Source organism: Hydra viridissima, unplaced genomic scaffold, assembly GCF_058129835.1.
Source record: "Hydra viridissima isolate aposymbiotic clone 2 unplaced genomic scaffold, HvirCarnegie_v1 scaffold_9, whole genome shotgun sequence".
In the NCBI taxonomy this organism is placed as follows: Eukaryota; Metazoa; Cnidaria; class Hydrozoa; order Anthoathecata; family Hydridae; genus Hydra; species Hydra viridissima.
The window spans coordinates 2264009-2286634 of NW_028324308.1; the positions used below are offsets into that span (position 1 = coordinate 2264009).

Here is a 22626-nt window from a genome sequence, read left to right on the forward strand (position 1 = left end):
TAAAGCTTAACGAGGAGATATGTATGTAACGAGGAGATATGAGATATGTAAATATACGTGATATACGTAAATAGTAAAACGCAACGAGGAGAAACAACAATTTTATGAGGTTATTTTAATTGAAACTAATTTTAATATTTACCTATCCAATTTATTTTTGTTTATTTAAATAAGGCTTTTGAAAAATAACTTCCAAAAAGGAAAAAGAAAAAAATGTTTAAAAATACACAAAAATAAATTAAAAAATTTAACTATCAAAACATGAAGACTATCAAAACATGAAGCTGATTGTCGACAAACATCAGGAGGTAAATGAGGCAGCAGAGTGTGGTGTAAAGGTGTGCCATGACTAACTAATGGTCATAGTTTAAGTACCTTTTAATACTTAGGGTATTATTAAGAATCTTTCTTCATTTAAGCTTTCAGAAGACGAGTTAGACATCCTTAAAAATGGACTGAACTGATCTATTTAACCACAGTATCTTAAAAAAACCGACATATTCTTCATTTGAACTCATAAACGATATCTTCAGAATAATTTAAAAAATAATAAAAACTTCAGTCAACATAAAGCTGAACTTTCTTAATTTGATAATTCCTATATATATAAATATCGCCCATCTAAAAAAACTCTAAAAAAGCATGACATTCTAAATAAATTATGTAAAAATCCAGATGCCGTTAACATAAAACCAGATAAAGGATATAGTGTGGTTATTCTAGATAAAAATATTTATGACAACGGTCTCTACAAAATCATTAAGAATTTATCCAAATTTAAAAAACTTAAAAAAGATGTCACTTTCACCAGAGAAACACATCTTTAAAACTTTTTAAGGAAACTCAAGAAAAAAAGGTTTTTTTTGATGAATCCAACTATAGTATAATATATCCTTCAGGCTCTCGTCACCCAGCAAACATGTCAGCGTTGAATCAACGTTGAAAACCGGTCGCAAAAGATGTTGCGGAAACGTTGACAAAGTAATCGATTTTGCAAAGATATGTAACGTTGTTAAAGATACGTTGATTAAGCGTTGTTGCGTAACGTTGAAAAAACGTTACTAAAAGACGTTACAAAAATGTCGCAACTAAACGTTGAAAAAATGTTACTAAAAAAGCGTTGCATAAACGTCGCAACATAACGTTGAAAAGACGTTGTTTTTGTCACTAACGCTTTTTCTACGCTGCGACCGGTTTTCAACGTTGATTCAACGCTGACATGTTTGCTGGGAATTGCTTCACAAAAATTTTATTCGGTTTTTGAATAAAATTCACAGTAAAAAAATGATTTTAAAGCATGAGGTCACAGAGGTTGCCTGAATATTTTTACATGGCAGTAAAGTCAATTTGCAGTAGCTATATTTTATTTAAAAAATGCGAGGCGACCACTGCACAGTGGGCCAGTAGGTGGACAAAATGGGAAAAATTTTAGTTGTCTAATCTTGAAAACCTACTTAATTTTAGTATCTACATATATTTGGAGAAATTTATTGATAATTTATTTGTATTAAATCCCTTAGTTACCAGGACTCTAAGCATTTGAATATTGAGATAAAAAAAGAAAAAAAAAATTATAAATAAGTAATTAACTGTGACATCAACGTTGTGTTTTATTTCAATTACATCTCCGTTTTTGAAACAAAAAATTAGTACATGTTATTCTAGAGTATTTAGAGATAAGAAAAACCAATGTGTGAAATAAATTTGTCATAGCATGTTAACTCAGTTTTACTTTGAAAATCACAGATTAAAAAAAGATAATTCCTTAAAAAATTTATTTTTTGCCGCACTATAACTTATAATTACCACAATTTGCCATGTGTTGTCTTGTATTTATTTGAGCTATATGATGCTTCAATCGAGTTTTAATTGATTGCTTGTCCCCTTAAATCCCCGTTCAGATTTTATGTATGTTTTAACTTGGTTCCTATGGTACTAAATTTTGCATAGCAACAACTCATTTTTACATTAACGTTGTTTTAAAAGTATTTTACTTCCGCTAAGTACACAATATTGGGGGTATGTATTAAAATGAGATTCACAATTCTTATGAGGTTAACTTTTTTTGGTGACTATGGATACCTTACTTTGCATAGCATAGTAACAACATATTTTCGGTAGTTGTTAGTATTTAATTATTAACACTGACAGTAACTTAATTACTTTTAATTTTAATTACTAACACTTGTAGTAACTTAATTACTAACAAGTATTAGTAGTCCAGGCGGCATATATATTATAACATTAAACTTTTAAATACAAAATACTTGTTACAATAATTATTTAGATATGGTTTTGTTAAACTTAGACATTCATAATTTTCTCCAAAAAAGCAATCTCAGTATTTCAAAACAAAATATTACTGAAGATATATTAAAATTTATTCAGCCAAAATTTGCTGATTTTAAAGACGTTGATTTTAGATTTGTTTGCTTATATAAAAAAAAGTGGAAATCTGCAAACCATACTGTCAAAAATTTTGAAAAGAAGTTTGTAAACTGGCTTAATGAATATTTAATTGTCAGAAAAAAAGACAATGAACCAACTGCAAGTAGACGTGGTCGAAAACCAGTTGCATTTAATAAAAGTTCTAATAAAACTAAAAAACGGCGTGTATCTTGTTTAATTGAACCTCATTCATCCAATGAATTATTTTTTGCTGCTAATAAAAAATTTAGAGATGAATCTATTGTTATTGCTGCCAAGACCGTTTTAAATAGTTCAAATACAGATAAAGCAACTAAATATTCAGCAGACGAAGCCTGGCTTTAATAATTGATGCAAGTCTGACCAATGCTTCCTATCAATTTATTAGAAGCGGAGCCTTGGAGAAAGAGTATAACATCTACCCCGCTTTCAATGATGTCAGAGATGCAAAATTGGAATGTTATCCTGCAAACATAACAGTGGAGGACTATTCAGCTTCAGTTCCTTTAAAAGATTTAATGATTCATACTTTGCAAAGAATCTGTGCAGTTCGGGAACCTGTGCTAAGGCACTTGATATTGAACGACAAAGCAATAAAAACAATGACACTAACGTGTAAGGCTGGTTTTGATGGTGTTACTGGCCAAAGGATTTATAAACAAGTTTTATCAGAACCTGACATTAACAGAGATTTAAAGCGTGAAGAATCATTATTTATTACTTGTCTAGTCCCATTGGATTTTACTGGATTTAACAACAGCAACGAAAAAGTGCCTATTTGGAGAAATCAAAAGTTGTCCTCCACAGCCTAATGTAGACCCATAAGATTTGCATAGAAAATGGAATATAAGGGATCTGTGATTGAAGAAGATCAGTACATTAAAAGTGAGGTAGAAACCTAGGGTATGATTTTATTAGAGGTAAGCGGATCTTCTATTGAAGAGTATTATTGAACTTACAATGATTGATGGGAAGGTTCAAACAATATTATCTGAAAAAAATAACTCATACCAATGCTGTTCAGTGTGTGGTGTCTCTCCAAAAAATATGAATAGTCTTGATATCCTTAACATAGATTATACTAACAGAGAGATCAAATATGGTCTTTCCAGTCTTCATGCATGGATTCGATTTTTTGAGATGGTATTGCACATTGCATATAAAAAAGAAACAAGAAAGTGGCAAGCAAGATCTAAAGAACACAAAGAAAAGGCATCTGTAGCTAAACGAAAGATTCAGACTAATTTTATGAACAAAATGGGACTTGTTGATTTCCCTAAAAGTGGTGGTTCTGGAACAAGCAATGATGGCAATACCTTAAGATGTGCTTTTGCAGCATATGAACAAACAGCTGAAATTCTGGGTATTGATCAAACCTTATATTCAGATTTTACATTATCTTGGTAACGCTCTCTTCAGGATATGAAATAGACTGCTTAAAGTTCAAGGATTATTGTTTTGACACTTTTAGACTATATGCGTCCCTTATCCATGGTATTACATGGCTCAATCAGTTCACAAAGTATAGTTTCATGGACATGACATAATTAAAAGCCTTACATTACCCATCGGACTTATGTCAGAGGAAGCTCAAGAGGCTAGAAATAAAGACTTCAAATCTTATCGCGAAAATTTCAGCCGAAAAACATACAGAAAAGCAACAAATACTAATCTTATCAATAGACTCCTAACTTCCAGTGATCCTGTTATTTCATCACTGCGTAAATCAACATCACACCAAACAAATCATAAAGTATTTCCTTCAGATGTTTTACAATTACTTAAACAATCTTCAAACGATATCATTGTTTTATAATTTTTTGATGTAATTTAAAATTGATGTTTTCTTGCACTATTTTTTGCTTTTATTATTCCTAAAACATTATTTACCTAAATACTCAATTGTTATTCAATATAGGTGGGTCAAAAATCCGATAAAATATTCAAATATCAATTTTCCACTTTGTAACTAAGAAAAGTATCCGGTAACTAAGCAATGTAAGTATCCATAACAACTAAATTTAAAAAGTTATCACTTTTGTAAGAAGTAAGATCTCATACTGGTACTCATGCCAAATTTAGTGAATATAGCACTTATAAAATATCTGCAGGTAATAGAGATCGACCGGAACAGATATTTTGCCGGAACCGGAACCAAACCGGTAATAGATTCTAAATATTCCTAACCGGAACCGGAACCGAAAATAAATCCCAACCGGAACAGGAACCGAAACCGGAACCGAAAACAAGTAATATATTTTTAAAAAGTTAGTTCTAATTTAAACAAAAGTTAATGTAGTAAAAATAACTAAAATTTTACATTTTTTTTTAAAAGTTTTTCCGAAACCCAAGGCATAGAGAAGCAGTTGACAATCCAAAAAAATCATTTAACACCTAAATGATTTTTTGGATTGTCAAAATGCACATTAATCGTTTTCCCCTGTTCGAAGTTGCGCAATAATTTTTACAATGTGCGAAAAAGATGAGCTGCAGGAGCCAAATTCATCTTTAGGAGGTTCAAAATTGTCCATTTGGATCATGACAATATGTTTAAGAAAATGAGCTGGTAAGAATCAGAATGGTGTAACTTCAGCTCAAATAATAGCGATAAAAACATTACAAGATATGAATATTAATTTAAAGTTAATTTAAACAAGAAAATTAATTAGTTTTCAAACAAAGCCAAATTTTATTAACATTAATTCTCAAGCTTAACAACTAACTTAAAAATTTTTTTAATCATTTTTATAAAAATGATCATAAGGGTATTATGCTAAATAAAGCTTTATAATATATATTTTCGGTAGCATTTTGAACCGGAAATCCGGCCGGAACAGAAATCTTAAATAAACCCGGAACAGGAACCGGAATTTCGGTTCCGGACCGAATTCCGGTCGATCACTAGCAGGTAACAAAAGTAGGCTGTTGCTAAGCAAAATATAGGTATCGATAGCAACGAAATAAAAAAATATTACCTTCATAAAAAGCGCAGACATCATATTAGTACTCATACTAATTTTAGTGAATATAGCTCTAATATTAAATTAGTTACGAATTTTCTTCAGTAAAAGTGCATTCTGGCCCACTGTGCACTGTGGCCACATGCCCAAATATTCATGTATAAGATTATTTTAATTTCGCATAAAAATAATATAAAAATTTAACACTTATACGGCAGGAAAAAGTCGATTTCCTGACTTCGCTAGTCGATTTCCTGACTTCGCTAGCGAAGGCCATTGTTTTTATCAAAGTTGTAGTGTTCTTTTACGTTCCAGTAATAATTTTTGAAAATCTTTTACTTTTATTATGGTGAACAAATGTGGCGTTGTAAAGTGTAAAGGGAATTATAAAAAATTTAATAAGTGTCGTGTTTTTAAATCACCTAAAGATAGGGCTACCATAGTCCTGATTTTCATTCATAAACCTTGTGTTCACCACTAACTTTTTCTGCTTTTAAACATGGAATTAGTGTTTCATTAGGTAATATATTGAATCCAAACAATGGCTTAATCTTCTACTCACAGTTTTTCGAAGCAATTAATTTAGTTCATAATTATAGACTCCATATTAATGATTTTATTGAAAAGGTGACAAATACTCTTTCAGAAAATGAATTTGAATTAGATGATGATATTAAGCAAAAGAAATTGAATTTCATTACAAGACAACTTAGACTCTTGCGTCACAAAAGTTTCTCTATAGCTGATTTTTGCTATGCAATCGAGTCTTTTTATAACTGCAACTACCATCAACTTCGTGATTTTTTAGTCCTTCCAAGTAAAAGAAAGCTGCAGTCTATAATTTCTGCCAATAACATTGATCAGGTTTTACAAAAAACGTTTGAAAAAGTAAAGAATAATTACCAGAAAAATGTTATTTTGATAGTTGACGAGGTAAAAATTAGACCAACAGTTGCTTATTCATGTGGAGTTTTAAATGGGATGGCAAAAAATGATCCAGAATCCAAAGCAACCTCTATGCTATGTGTTATGATGAAATGCTTACATGGCGGACCTAGTTTAATGATTTCTGTTACTCCTGTTCAAAAACTAACATCATTGTATCAGTTCATTGTTGTGAAAGAAGCTGCTATTATAATTGAAAAACACAGTGGAATAGTTTTAGGATTTTTAACTGATAATCATAAAATCAATCAGCAATACTGCAAAATATTTAACAGAATTACTGACTATCAGGCCATTCATCCATTAGACGATCATCGTGTTTGGTTTCTTTTGTTTGACACAGTTCATCTACTTAAATGCTTACGAAATAATTGGATTTCTGAAAAGTGTCAAAAGATATCTTTAGATAAAAAAAACCATAGCTTCATTTTCAGATGTGAAAGGTCTATATCAATATGAGAAAGAGAGCATTTTAAAATCAGTTCTTTTATCCTATGCCGCTGTTTATCCTTCGAGACTTCAACTACAGAATGTGCAACATGTTTTAAGAGTATTTAATGAGAAAGTAGTAGCTGCCCTAAAACTAAAAGGAGCTTATGAAACCTCCTCTTTTATTCAGAATATTTTAGATTGGTGGAACATTGTTAATGTTTCTGCAAAAGGGCAAGATATTAGGCTGAGAGATCACAACCGATCTGTGCAAGATAAAGATTCAAATAATCTTCAATTGTTTTTAGACATATTTAAATGTATGAAATCAGGACATGGACCTGAACGAGTTCAGTGTGTTACCCATGATACCAAAAAAGCCCTTGTGCAAACCACTGAAGGGTTGATAGCTATCTGCAAGCATTTGTTTTCAGTTGGTTTTGATTATGTTTTGCTTCGTGAGCTACAAAGTGACAGAATAGAAGGAGAATTTTCTGTTTATAGACAATCAACAGGGGCAAATGCTTTTATGGCAGCTGGTGATGTTTTCTCTGCTTTTAAAAAGCGTTTAGCTCGGTTTGCTGCATCATTTTTAGAATCAGTGGAAGTAGGGCAACCCAATAGAAAAGGTCACATTTGCGAGGGTGCAATTAGTATTGAAGATGCAACCTCAATTGAAACATGCATTTATGATGTGAGTCTTTTTGAAACTGAAGAGAACTCTGCTGCCTATGTGGCAGAGTGGCTTGAGAAAAAATGTGAAGGTGAACTAGTTTATCCAGATGATGAACCAAAACTAAAAAATGAAGCTAAAGACTTTATTGAGGAAGTTTCAAGGGGATATTTGACAGTCCCACTTGAGTGTACCTATCAACTAGTTAAAATTGGTTTATGCTTTGTAAAAGAAAAAAAACACAGAGCATATTGTAGAAAAAGACTTATAAACATTCTTTCTGAAATGGACACGTACTATGATTTAGGTTTATCTTCAAAAAGCCTTTTCAGGCGTTCGGCAAATGTTCTCCTGCATGGAATGCAGAATTTGGATAAAGACCAAACGAAAAATGCATGTCTTTATCAGACATCAATTAAGAAGGCACGCCTAGCTGAATAATGTCATTATGATATATATATAATATTTTGTTGTTTCTTTTTTTAAGAAGTTTATTATATTAAATTCATGTTTTTTTTTTTAAAGTTTTCACTTTGTTAAAAAGTCTCTAGAGGATATAATGTTTACGTTTTTTCATAGAGGAATTTTTTTATATTGATCTTTTATGCTTTTTTAAATAAGTTTTTAATTTGTTATTAATTTTTTATTAACAATAACGCAAAATTATTTTAATAATATTTCAGTAATTTGATTTTATAGAACGTTATTTCGGCCAAGTTTAGTTAAATAAGAGTTTAGTGAGAAATATTGAATGGCCTTCGCTAGCAGAGTCAGGAAATCGACTTTGCGCGTCCTGCCGTATAGTAGTCCTTGCACTTATCATATACTTTGAAAGGATTTTAACAAAAACGCGAGTTTTTTAAAACCTTGAAAAAACCCTTAAAATATCAAAAGTTCAAAAAAACCAAAACTAATTTTTTTTTTTTTTATAGAGAATTAAAAACTGAATGCAATAAAAAAAAAACTTAAAAAGTTTAAATATGAAAAATCACTAAAAAATATGTACAAAATCCTATTTCCGCTTAGCAACGCATAGTGCGGCAGCTTAAAAAAATAATCTATTAATTAATAAATGCTATAAAAACTCGACTATAATCTTATTGTCGTTTCTAAAGTAGGGGAACATGGGGTAAGCTGACGAATGGGGCAAGGTGAAAACATATTGTTATCTTCAAAACTCAACTAAATATGAAATCTAATTGTAGCTGAAAGGGAAGTAGATTACATCTACTAGATTTATTTATGCTTTCTTTATAAATATTATTTTTGGAATCAAAGATAATTATTAAAAAGGTTTTTCCTATATCAAGGAAAAAAAAAAATTTATCCATTTGTATTTGATTTATTTCATCATTACATTACCAGCCAAAGGTAAGCAAGAATTTCTCATTCAGTTTGTTCAATTTGGAAGCCATACAAGTAGTATTAAACTATGATAACTTATTTATGTAGAGTTCTGAGTCATTTTGAAGATTAACTAGCCTAGGGGCAAGATGAACGGGGCAAGATGACTCGTTTGTCCATTCGCCAAAGTACATGTTTTACCATAAACCTTGTAATGTAATACCTTTTGTGTAGCTTAGTCATTATTATATTGCTTTATTATGGATTAAAATATTTTGTTTGACATTTGCTTTATTTTGTTGTGTTGGAATTTGCTATGAACTGATTAGTAGACTTTTATTTGCATAGCCCTATATAAATATATAGTTTAATTGTTAAAAAAAAGTTACATAACCGTTTGTATTACATATCTTATTAACTAGAATTTATGATATCGCGTTATTTAAGAAGGTAATGGTATAATGGAGTTTACTTTTTTTAAAGCCGCCATCTTGCCCCGCATACGGGGCAAGATGATAATTTGAGGTAACTTTGGTTAATGAGTTTTTTCCAGGCTATTTTTAATTTTTATATGGGTTTTTTTTATACATATGTGACGCATGATAATTTTTTTTCCACTTTTTGATAAAGTTTTACTCATTGAAACAGTTATTGAATAAGATATAAGTGCTTTTCAAAACGTTCGTCATCTTGCCCCATGTTCCCCTAATAGTTTCTTAAAAAGTTGACAAAAGGTTATTCTTTTCATGGAATAATGCCATGTTAGACCATGTATAGATTGCTTCACTATTTTAATTATTCGGGGTAAACATATTCATTAAGAGAAATAACACAGTAAACAAATTTTTTGTTTAATGTGTTATTTCTCTTAATGAATATGTTTAATAAAAAAATCCTTTACTCAAAATTATGTCTGGATTCAAGTTCGATAGCTTTTTAAATGTCTCCATTAATGATGATCGTCTTGATGTTACTTGAATATAAGCTTTATCGAGTACATACAAATATATTTTTTTTACATTTCTTATTTTGATACAAGAGCCAGTGCTATGATTGCACTTATATAAAAAAAAATTACATTCTTTTATAAATTTAGTCAACGTCTTATGTACTCTTCTTGCTACTGCTTAAATCATAAATTCTGTGCTTAAGGCTTATTTAGGCACAAATTCATTGTTTGTAAAGATCAATTGGATCAGCTTTTGTTTGCTGAAAGAGGCTTTTCGTTCTTTCAAATTCCTAAACAGTAGGTGTTATAAAGTGAAAAAAAAAGAAAATTGTCTATGTCTAACAGCATTTCTTTTAAAAGTCTTGCTTTGAATCTAAATGTAAAATTTGAAGGTGATTGTTCAGCACAAATAAATTAAGCTTTAAGCTCTTCTCAATTCATTAAAATGTTAAACATCTCTTTTCCACGAGCAAGCACCTTGTAAACGAAGTGTTGTGAATATTTCTTTGTTTTTAACTGACTAAGGAAGATCGACTCAACGCCTTTTTTGTAACTTGTTTATATATATTCTTATTAAGAAAACAGCGTTATTTATACTAAATCTGACATAGTTGACAATTATTCGTAACTAAAAATAAGATAATAATTACCAACTTCATACCATATATTAATTACTGTAAAAATACTTGACGTCATCGCGTGGTTTAATAAATGTTTATGACAGAAGATTTTTCAAATGGAAGAGGGGCAAATCAAGCTGTCTCAGATTCGATAGCAGCATTCATTACACTAAAAAAAATTATGTAATTTTCACGTCTTAATGAGCTATTACAAAACCTATGAGGTCTCTGACAAAAAACGCAATATTGGAAAGCAATTTAGACACTACGTTTTCACTGCACAATGCTACACTGCAAAAAATGTCACGCCAAATTCTTAAATGTCACATCAAAATACTAAAATTTCACGCCACTTTTTAATCTTAACAAAGAAATGCTCTAAGTCGCGCGATTTATACAATTTCCAAGCAATTATAAATGTCACGGAGAGTATAACTGTTTAAATGTAACGCCATACTTATAAATTTCGCGCCACACGCTAAATATCGCGTGACTAATAAAACATACAATTGTCCGCAGCGAAAAAAAGAAGTATCACACCAATTAATTTTTCGTGGCTATTCTGTGACTAAAATGTCTAAAATAATTAAAATTTCATATTTATCAAAATTCATGCCATTGGTTTTGGCTGTAGATGATATGTATGATGAGGTGTATTTTTTATTATATTACCATTAATACAATGTTTAAAGAACATTTGCTAAAAATACACTCTACATAAATTGTCACAACTTATGTCATTAAAATAAGTTAATAATACATCTGATATAAGTACTTTCAATGATGCATTAAGAATACCTATTCTTCATTTATAATTGTTATTCTTAATACATTACTCAGTATTTAAAGCTCATTTTACCATGTTATACACTATGATAATGATTATCTTAACACAATATCATTGTGTACATTGCTATTATTCGCAATTGGACTGCCAATCGATTATTTACAATTATTATTGTTGTTTAAAAAACTTTATTAGACTATTTGTGTCATATAGTATTAGTGTTCTGATCTGGCCTCACTAGCTTTTACAAAAATAGAATTTTTAATAAGTCATGATGGTTCAAATAACAAACAAGTACAGAATTTTTTGTTGCACTAAAATGTTAACTCTTATTGTGCTAAAAGTAACTGGTTTATTGCAATAAAACCTGAAAAGATGAATTTCTATATAAATTATTCTAGAGTTTGTTCTGATAATTTTATTACAGGTTTAGTAGTATAAACTCTATTGGTCAAGATTTTATGGCATAAACTATGAGAGTGCACTTTTATTAATCACCGCTTTTGATATTATTGAAAACACACCACATGATCCCATGCACATTTTACTAAAAGGACTAGTGCCCCATGAACTATGTCTTCTGCTGCGATTACATATTTGTGAAAAACATATATACTCATTAGCTGCACTTAAATAGTTTCCTTATTCATACTCTGAAGCCAGAGATAAGCCTAATATTTATCCAACTACCTTTGATATTTCAGGGTCTCAAACATCTGCTCAAATTTTGATTCTTGCTCGTATCATTCCACTTTTCTTGGACAATACAGCGATTGCAATGATCCTCATTACGTTAATTTTCTTGATCTTTTGGAAATTCTTCAACTTATTTTGTCACCAATAACTACAAATAGAACTGTTTTGGATTTACAAGCTCTTATTGAAAAGCATAACAAATCATGTGCTTTACTATGGCCAAATAATCTGATACCAAAACATCATTTTTTACTTCATTTTGTTGAACAAATGCATCAATTTGGTCCACTAAAAAATCAATTTTGCATGACTTTTGAAGCAAAGCACAATAAAATAAAAAGTGTACGTTGGTAAAAGTTTAAAAACATTGCCAAATCACTTTGTCAACATCTTCGGTGGAACACAATTTTAAACTTCCTTGATGATAATGGTCAACTGATTCCTTATCCTTTTTACGGCAGACTCAACATTTTAAAAAAAGAATTGTGATTGGTTCAGTTGCATACCAAGTTGGTGATATTATTTCAACAGTTAATAATTCTTATTAACTTTATAAGATCACTTATAAACTGTTCATTTATATATAAGCGTTTAAATGTATATAGAATATATATTTGCTAAAATGTCATCTAAGCATTAGAAATGTTTATTCTGTCTATATATTTATATATTTTTATTATTAGTTACCTATCTTTTCAATGGAATGCAGCAGTTATTTAAACGGTTTGGTGCCTTGCCGTAAACACACTTTAAAAGATATCTGTAATGAATTGGCACATCACCTTGAAGGGTGTCTTCCCAAGTGAATGCCTTCAATAAGAAAAAAATATTATCATTGTTACTGTACTTTTGAAACAGTAATATCCAAACTGTACTTTTGGAGAAGAGGGTGCAGTAAGTTTGAGTTATACCACTTATATACTATTATCATATTTTTAAATTTTCATTAACACATCGGCGAAACAATTTATGCAAAAATAAATTGTAAAAACCAATAAATAGTTCATAGCATTAATTCTATTTGATGTTTAATTAAGCACAGCATAGGTTATTATTCCAAATAAAGGTAAAATGATAATTTTTTTTTAATCTTCAGGTGTATGTAACATATCCATTTGTTACACAAAGCTAGATAATATTCAAATGATAAATTTTATTTTTCAGGGTGGAGTTGTAAAATGTGTGTCGAATGTAATTCAGAAGCAACGCGAGCGTTGTTTAAAAAGTTTGATAGAGGTAAAAAATGCTTACAGAATGCTTAACATTTCAGGAATAAATGATAGCTCACTTAATGAAGATAGAAAAGTGATACCCATAATACCTTTTTCAAAAGAAATGTTTTTTTATCAATATTTTTTTAATAAAAATTTACCTAAATTATACAGTAAGAATTTAATAAGGTTTAATTTAGAGTTAATCCAATTTTTTTGCATGTTAGTTTGCTTTGGTACAAAAAGTTCCTGATATTGAACACATATGTTGTTTAGTTAGGAATATGCACTGTTCTTTGCCATATTCAGAACACAAAGAGCACCTGTTCTATCCAGAAATTGTAAGCAAATAATACTTATATTATTGACACATTGACGATAATATGGATATATGAATCGCTTTTTGTTAAACGCATATATATGTATATATATATATATATGCACTCCCTCCCATTCCCAATGGGGGAGATCAGAGTTAGTCTGAACTTTCAATTGTGAATATGTGACCAAAACACAAATATTTTTTTCATTGATATAATTTATTATAATATGTGTTTCATGAATAAAACTAGTATGAACCTTTAAAACTTGATTTATTATTTTCATTCAAATAGTTTACTTTTTTCTTTAAACTTTTGTTCAAGGGGCGATTTTTTATAAAACAGAAAATTTAACATTAAAATTTTTTTCAGAAAATTTTACGAGTGTGAAGTTTTTTTCATTTCTTTAATAAATTTGTGTCTTGTGCACTTTTAACAAAATGTTCTTTATGTGGTTGCAACTTTTTTAGATCATGGACAAATATGAAAGAATGAACATAGTTACCAAAGAAGCAGCATTAGATAGGCTATTGCAAGTTGTTCAAAAGTTGTATCCCGGCATAGATTTTCCATCTGCCCTAATACAATTTCATAAGAACACTACCAGAAGAGGGGTGTTGTGTCCAATTGTTATTGTTAGTGTAAGTTTAACAAAAAGTTGTTGCTTTTTTATATTTTGATATTTTGATTTTTGTAATGTATGTTATTAAGGTAAACTTAATTTCACTTTTTAAAAAATTTTTAGGCTGCAGATGTTTCTTCTCCTGGGCCGCAACTTATTTTAGGAGAAAATGTAACATTTGTTGACAAAGGGAAAGTAATAGCAATAAGTCATCGGCATAATGATTCACTACATGTGCTTCAACTTATCGCGTATTATTATATCATGGACCTCTCGTACCCAAGATCATTTGGAGGAGTTTTGGGACTGTTGCAGCATTATGTCTTGCAAATACCATTTGCTTGTACTAATAAACTTTAGCTAAAAAAATGCAAAGTGTTGTGAAAAGTGTTGTGGTATCTTTATATTTTTAAACTGTTTAACTCTTCAAATAAAAACATTAGGAAATTTCAAAATTAAATATTTATGTTTATATTTGATGATGGTTTCTTTTTAAAAAAATAAAATATAATTTTTATTACTTTTTTGGTCTTTTTATTTATTTTATTTAAGTAAAGTGTGCCATTTATTCAATTTATTTATTAAGTTGAGACATTAGTAAATTAAATTAGTCACGCGATTTTTAAAATTAAGTATGGCGTGACATTTGAATTTTTTATTTGTCACGGCGCATCTAAAACACTATCGTGTCGCATGTCACCAAGTCCGATTTAACGCGCCACATTTAATTTCTCTTAATGTGGCGCGTTAAATCGGGCTTGGTGACATGCGACCCGATAGTGTTTTAGATGTCCTGTGACAAATAAAAAATTTAAGTGTCACGCCATACTTTATTAACAAAAGTCGCGTGACTACTTTAATTATAAATGTCACGCCAAATTTATTATCTAAAAGTTGTGACAGTTTTAATCCTTGATGTCGCGCGTTAAATCGGGCTTCGTGACATGGCAGTTTTATTAGACAATTTGCCGTGACATTTTTTACAGTGTAATGACAGACAGATGCACTTAAGTTTGAAATATTTAGGTGACACATCTTTGATTCTTGTCACTAAAAATGCACAAATGTTTACTTGCTGAAATGTCAGTAGATTCATCTCTTATTAAGGCATATTTTTTTTTCTTTTTTATGTTTTCATCTTTCAATGAAGGAGAAATAACATTTCTCAACAAAATCATCTTTCAGTAAAAAGAGAAATAACATGTTTTGTCAACCTTATATATTTTACATTATAAAAGTTATAAAAACTTTTGCTCTCATATCTACTTATATTGGTAATTAGTATCGTAAGAACTCTTCCATTTTTCTGATAATGATGCTAATAAACTTTTTTAGATTCTAAAAATAAATACAATCAAACTGTTGTTCTTGTTTCGTTTTTTTAACAGAATTGTTAATAAAAGTTATAAAACAACATTAAATATGTTCAACTGCTTATACTATCATTTTATAAATTATATCTGAATTAAATTATTGATTCATAACAATAACATTGTAAAAGCTTGAAAATAACATTATTTTACACTTAAAAGAATTAAAAAATCTTATTAAGCCAATTAAGAAATTAAATAATAATGAAATAATAAACCCAAAAAAGCTAAATTGCCGATCGGTCGATTATTTTTTGCAGTGGCCAGATTTACGGATTTGGCCACATAGTGGTCAATCTGGCAACTCTGATACAAACTACTTTTATCGCTAACTTTCATAACAAACCTATAAACTTAGTTTATATTTAAACTTAACCAATTTGTGCAAATTTTTCAAAACTACGTGATCTTTAAGCAAGTTACCGTAGCGTCGCACAGTGGAAAATAAAGGTGTGTTTCGGACCAAAAATCGATAACTTTTTTGTTACTAAAAATAGAGATTTGAAATTTTGCACAAATGTAAAGTAGTATATGACGCTTCTTGAGAAATACTTTTTATAAGAATTTTTTGTAATACAATATCAAAAATAAATAAATAAAAATCAAAAACTTAAAAATTGGCAGATTGTTAATTTACACTTTAACACAATGCTTTACAAATGTATGAAAATACCTTAAAATTATTATAAACGACGAAAAATACATAAAGTGCTTACCTACTAATTATAGAAATATTTAAAACAGTTTCTTAATAACAATTTTTAAATAGTTGCTTTTATGAAATCGTCGCCTTAGAGGGCAGAGGTTCTATCTCCATTTTGGGTAGTTTTGCAGGAGAACAAAAACAAAGTTTGAGCATTAAGCATAAATCAGCAATTTCATTTTTTGTTAGTGTTAATGTTTTTTGATCAATTAGAACTATCAAACATGATAGGAATAACTCAACTTTTTTGAAATTATTAACATTGAAGATGTCCCTTAAAGTCATAGTTGAATTTGAGCACAACATGGAGATAGAACCTCTGCCCTCTAAGGCGACGAAATAATGTATAGGTATATTAAGGTGGTACCAGGGTAAAGGTAACTTTTTAACAAGAAGTTGAAAGCTATTAATAGACTTTAGCTCTTTTCTATTAATGAACAAAAAAAATATATAAAACAGTAGCCCAAAAAAAATTTTTTAGTGATGACGTCATTAATTATGCGCATAATTAGTGTTATGTAACCCCCAAAACTGCTTATTCTTTCATCTAATATAACTAACTCAAAAAGAGTCAAAACTGCTTGAAGATTTGAACATGAATTCTTTAATGTATTAAGAATGTTGTCTATGAAACAGAATTTTTTAAAACATTTTTAATTTTATCAGGTTGACATTCGAACTTTAAGATATAAAACTAAGGGTAGTTTGGGACCAAAGCATGATAAAAATGAGTTTTAAATAAAAAATAACAAAAATTTGCTTCACAGACAACATTCGTAATATGTTCATCTTTAAACCTGTAAAATTTCAGCCCATTATCTATTTTCTATGAAAAGTTATTTTTTCTGAAAAATTTAGATTTAGAGAGAAAAAAGGCGTTTCTAAGGTCGTTGTTATGAAGCAAGAACCAAACTGCTCTTTAAAAAAAGGCCAAATTTGATTAAAGTTAAGAAGATTTTTGACTTTTTGCAAAACGCTTATTGAAATAGGTAGATTTAAGAATTCAAAGCATTAATTTTGGTATTTTTCAAAATTTTATCAAAAATAGCCGTTTTTTACCCTGGTACCACCTTAAAGGTACTATATCATAACTACATAGGGACTTTCAGTTCCGGAAATCAGTTCGTTGACTTTCAAAAGCTGCAGAGTATCTTCATCAAGTTCTTGCACATTTCACGCAAAGAATTTATTTGGCTCTTTACTTCATCTACAATGGCTTTATTTTTCTTGGAAGTCTCTTTGCAGAATTCTATGCATATAGGTCGACAAAAACGAACATATGAAGGTGCCGGATTTTGCCAAACAACTGCGCCAGTTACTTTATCAATTAGTTTGATAGGCACCAAAGAACTAGTAAACAAATTTGAATCAGAAATAAGTTCAGATTCCTCTGGAAGTTTCTACTTGTATTGGCTTTGGCCAGAGGAACCATCACAGGCCCATTTACTATATGAAAGTAAATGCTTGAATTCAATACTGTACACGGAATCTATGGTCAAAATTCTAGCTACAGTGTGATCCAATAAATCTTGCAGTTCCAGAATTTTCGGATGTGTGTTCTTAATTTCTATTGCAGAAGATGGTGGATAGCAGGTCTGTTTAATTTCTTGAATTTTACAATATGGTGGAAATATGGAACAGTTTCGTTCATTTGTCACCTTCCTCATGTACAAATATTGTGCTTTTGTTAAATCTTAATCAATAAACACGCTGAGTGCTTCTTCATCAGTTAGCATATTTTTCTGGCTTGCGTTTTCCATAAAACTCGATATTAATTTTTTTTTGTCTTTATCAGCAATCCTTAATGATTCCACAAGTTTTGCTTCTGCTTCTTCTCCTATTGAATGCAATGCCTGAAGATATGTATTAAAGATATGCTCGAATCCATATTCCTTAAGTAACATGGAATTTTTTCTTTTTTTGCTGGATTCTGACGAATCTCCATAAGACACCCACGGCCTTCCGCGTTTTTCAAAAGAAGTAGATGGCGTGGAGTCGGTAATTGCCTCTTCTGAGTTAGGTAAAGATACTTAATATCCAACCAATCACTGTTCTTAGATAAAAAAGCTTCCTTTTTCCGTGACGCCAGTATCCATCGTTTATTAAAAGACGGAACAATGTGCCTTTAAATATCACTAATGATGAAACACAAGTTGTCCTCAGAAAGTTGATAATTTTCTTTTAAAATTGTTGACAGTGCCTCAACTGTCTTTCCTCCATCAATATAGGAAAGCAATAATTTACATTTCAAACACTTAAAAGTTGTCATTTTAACAAGTCACAAAAGTAACTTAAGTAATATTCAATACTCAAACGAGTCGATTTAATTTCCACTATGAATTTGTTATACTGATATAAATGTTTCAATTCTTTATATATTGGCAGTGTACATTCACCACAAAAGGAGTGCAAAAATAAAACAATGCCATGGTATCAAAAAAAAATTGATAATAAATTAAAAAACATATACCAAGCTATTGTTATAAATGAACAAAATTTGAAACCACGATAAAAAGCGGTTTTCTGTTTTTTTACTTTTATCACTATTTTCTCGATAACTTCGGAAACCGCACGTTTCTGCAACTCATTCTTATACATGTTTTTAATAAACACCTAGGCTACAATACTACATTAAATGTAAAGCGTGGGGAAGCTTGGGTAACTACCAAAAGTCTCAGTGAACTTGAAGAATATTTTTTTTTTTATTTATTTTATTGTTCAAATAATTACTCCTAAACTGAACCATATAAGTAAAAATGTATAATTTTCTTAAAATCTCCATAACATGAGCTTTTCAAAAATGTATAATACTTTATACTTATTCCTAGAAAGTTTTATAGAAAATTAACTTTTAGAGTGATGAAGCGAACAGGTTTGAAATGAACATCCGCAAAAGTTATAAACAATAGGGCTTCAAATCTTTTATTTTTACATAAAGTTATGTGAAATTCCTGCATTATAGTAATGATTGACCATTAAACTATTAAATAAAATTGAAATTTAATGACAGTAGCGACATTAGTAACAAACATTTATGATATGCTGTTGCTCTTCAATTTTCCACTGTGCGTCGTTAAGAGACTTGTTGAAATATAATTAATTGCTGTTTAATATATAATAACATTTGGGTTTTTAACAAAACGCGCGCTTAATTATTAAACATGTTTGCAAAAATATTAAGTTTCATGTCCATTTCTTTTATTATATTATATTTAAAATGTTGAAACATTATAAAAAAATGTAATAAAATAAAAAAATTAAAAAAAAAATCAACGTAAACGTAAAAAAATGTGGGGAATTATTTAGACTTTCGCTGAGACACTAAAGAGTCACTTTTTGAACTTGATAATATATTTTACATCTGACTGCGAATCAGTACATTTTACAAAATACATTCTTTTTATACATTTTTACAATCGCGTCATTTTCACACATTTAATGCAATAACAATTACATACATTAACACCTACACACATTGGTACCTACAAACATTAACATCTTCGTACACGCTAATTACATCCTTAAGACTTTATTCACGACAAAAAACTTAGTAAAAAAAAAAGTATTAATGGTTCCCAAAAATAACAACGCGTTTCACTTCCATTTCTTATACTTATATTATGCTTAAACGTAATAAAAAAAAGTAATAAAAATAATAAGTGAAAAAACAAAACAAAATAAAAAAGTAGATGTAAAAAAAAACTTAATAAAATTATTACTTATACTTAACAAATAAAGATTATTTATCAAGTGAAATCAAAGATTATTATCAATTATTTATAATTATTTATCATTAATGTATAAAATATATAAAAATGATAAACAAAGATTATTTATTAAGAGTAAAAATATATAAAAATAATAACAGAAGAATATTTACTAGGCATAGAAGTAAAAATAATAAAAAAAAAAAATAACTAAACCAAAAATAATTGGACATAATTATGTTAATTTTCAAAAAAAAGCAACTATTGAGTAAGCAAAGCGCAGAAAACCTTAGTGAATGCTTTAATGTAATTTTTCTAGCCGATAATACGATGGCCCGAAGTCGGGCCAACTTGTGCTTGCTATCTGGGCAACTATCTTCCTGCTTTCTAATGTAAATTATTTCTTTAAAAAGCGATGCATAATTAATTGTTTGCTTTCCGGGAAAAATGTGAATGATTTTATATAAACTTATATGAATTTCGTCATAATCACTCTACAACTTATGCTCTAATTAATATGACTGAAATAGTTAGTTAAGCTTTTGAAGATATTTACTTTGATGTGGTGTACTTGTTGATTAAAAAATAGCTTATGATACAGTAGATCACTTTATTTTGTTAAAAAAAAGTTAATACTGTTGGATAAAAGATATGCTACTAAAATGTTAATAAAACTACCTGTATTAACAAAAAAACGCAATTTTTTCCCCCTCAATGACTCAAAGTTTTCTTTGTAAAATGTTGTGAATGTAGGATAAGCCTTGTATTAGGAATTTATTCCTAATACAGGCTTATTTAACATTATTCAAAACAACTAATTTTTGATCAAAAGGTAATCGAATTGCTTTCATAAGTATTTCTCGTTTGTGTCAAACAGCAACTGGAGGTTTCACATTTCCTGCTTTTCAAACTTTCATAAATCCTTCTATTAAATTGTTATTAGTATTCCAAGTAGAACTTTGTAAATATCTATTTTTGTTCTAAAAGTTTAGACACAAGCAATTTTTTCATGGAATATTATGTAACAGTATTACTGATATTTTTTGGATATTTGTAAGCTCAAAGCATTGTTTTGATAAATGACGGGCAACTTTCGAGCGGTTTTTCCTCCCATATTAAAAAATCTGTAAAATATTGTTAAAATCTGCATTGATACATTTTAAACCAGAAGGTGTAACTCAAAGTTGATTAACAAATCTCTTGGTGTATATTAGAACAAGAAACATTTTAAGACACGTAAAAATGTCAAAAACGCTATTGAATTTGTGAGTAGGATCAATGAAAATAAAGAGCTCCTCATTGTTTATTATCGGAAGGTTATTAAAAAAAAAGTAGCAAGCAAAGGCAGTTTTCACCTTATTATTTTTGTTGCTAAGTGATATTGTAAGCTATTTAATCTTCAGTTAACTAAAACTGGAACAACAGTCAAACTATCTGTTGTCATATGTACCAAGTATCTGCAGTCATACATGATAAAATTTTAACTTTCTTTGTTTTCATAAATAAAAAGTTGTTATTTATAAAATGAAATGTTTTAGTAAGTAATGGCAAACATAACGAAAATTTCCAGTTTACCTGATTTAATAAAAAGGATAATCAAATTTTATCTATATCTACATATATTGAATTTTTATAAAATATAAAGAACAAAATATAATCCTGATAAAAATTTAGCTTTATATGGAATAAGCTTCTTTTATTGAAAAAGCTAAGCCAAAGTTTAAGAAACAAAAGATATTCTAATGTTTTTTGCTTGCTGTGGTACATAAATAGTAAAAGATGAAATAAGATGATTTTATATTATAACAACTTTACTTTGCCATCAAGTTCTAATTTTATATTTGTATCTACTAGAATGAATAATAAAAACAAGTTTTTTCCTTGAAAAGAGAAGAGAAATTTTGATCAATAAAAAAAAAAAATCAATTGTGTTCACGAAAATGAACTATTTTCCTTATCACAATTGATTCATAAAAAAGTTACGATTGGACAACCAGATTGTCATATGTTTCTAATTATTAAATAAAATCCAATATTATTAACACGGCGATCTTTCGTATATAGATTTTCCTAATATCCGTGGATCTGGAAATTACCAAATAGTGAAACAACTCCATGTAACCTATTTAAAATGTTTTATACAATGCGAATTCACCTAACTTTGTAAACAAAAACTTGTGCGTTATACAGTAAGAACGTTGTTCTTTTGTTTTCAAAAAAAAAAAATGTTGTTTTGACGAAACCATGCAAATAAAATGCACTTTTAAGATTATCGACGTTCGGGGGCAGATTACCGACGTTCGGGGGCATTTAAAAATACACACTAAGGAACGAAGGAATTTTGATTTTTTTTTACAATTAGGAAAAATAAGACCTGTTTTATTAAGAAAAGTAGAAAGAGAAAGGTTTGTTATTTTTGTTATGTAGAATTTACTATTTAAAAAATCAGTCTTTTTTTAGAATTTTTAACCGAATGCGTCACAAGATTCCAGGTCTGCAAAATTATTTAACTTTAAAGAAACAATTGCGTGTCTGTATTTTGTTCAAATAAATAACAAAATAATTTCTTTCTGTATTTTCGTTAATTATAAGTACAGTGAAAATTCACTGTACCTAAGGATGCGTTTTTTGATAGGTACAGTGAAAATCTATTTTTAGAATATTTTTGAAAATTTACTTTCATTTTGCTAAGTGCGCATGCTTAAAACAACGAGTTTATTTTAGAATAATGTTTTTGTAGAAAGAAGGGTTAAGAGTTTTAATTAGAGTTCAAAAGATTAAAAAATGGAGGATATTTTTATAAAGAATTATAAAGATTTTGATGAAGCAGAAAAGTCTGTTAATGAATATTGTAGACTAAATT

At 29.2% G+C, this 22626-nt stretch overlaps 1 protein-coding gene across 1 annotated transcript; it reads left to right on the forward strand.

The window, feature by feature from the left end:
• The first annotated feature begins 12858 nt into the window (after positions 1–12858).
• Positions 12859–14370, forward strand: LOC149883568 (uncharacterized). The gene is made up of 4 exons (XM_090099244.1): positions 12859–13066; positions 13269–13382; positions 13832–14002; positions 14107–14370. Exons 1-4 carry the CDS (start codon positions 12974–12976, stop codon positions 14341–14343), a joined length of 615 nt encoding a protein of 204 aa, XP_089955370.1. The 5' UTR covers positions 12859–12973; the 3' UTR covers positions 14344–14370.
• The last annotated feature ends 8256 nt before the right edge of the window (positions 14371–22626 follow it).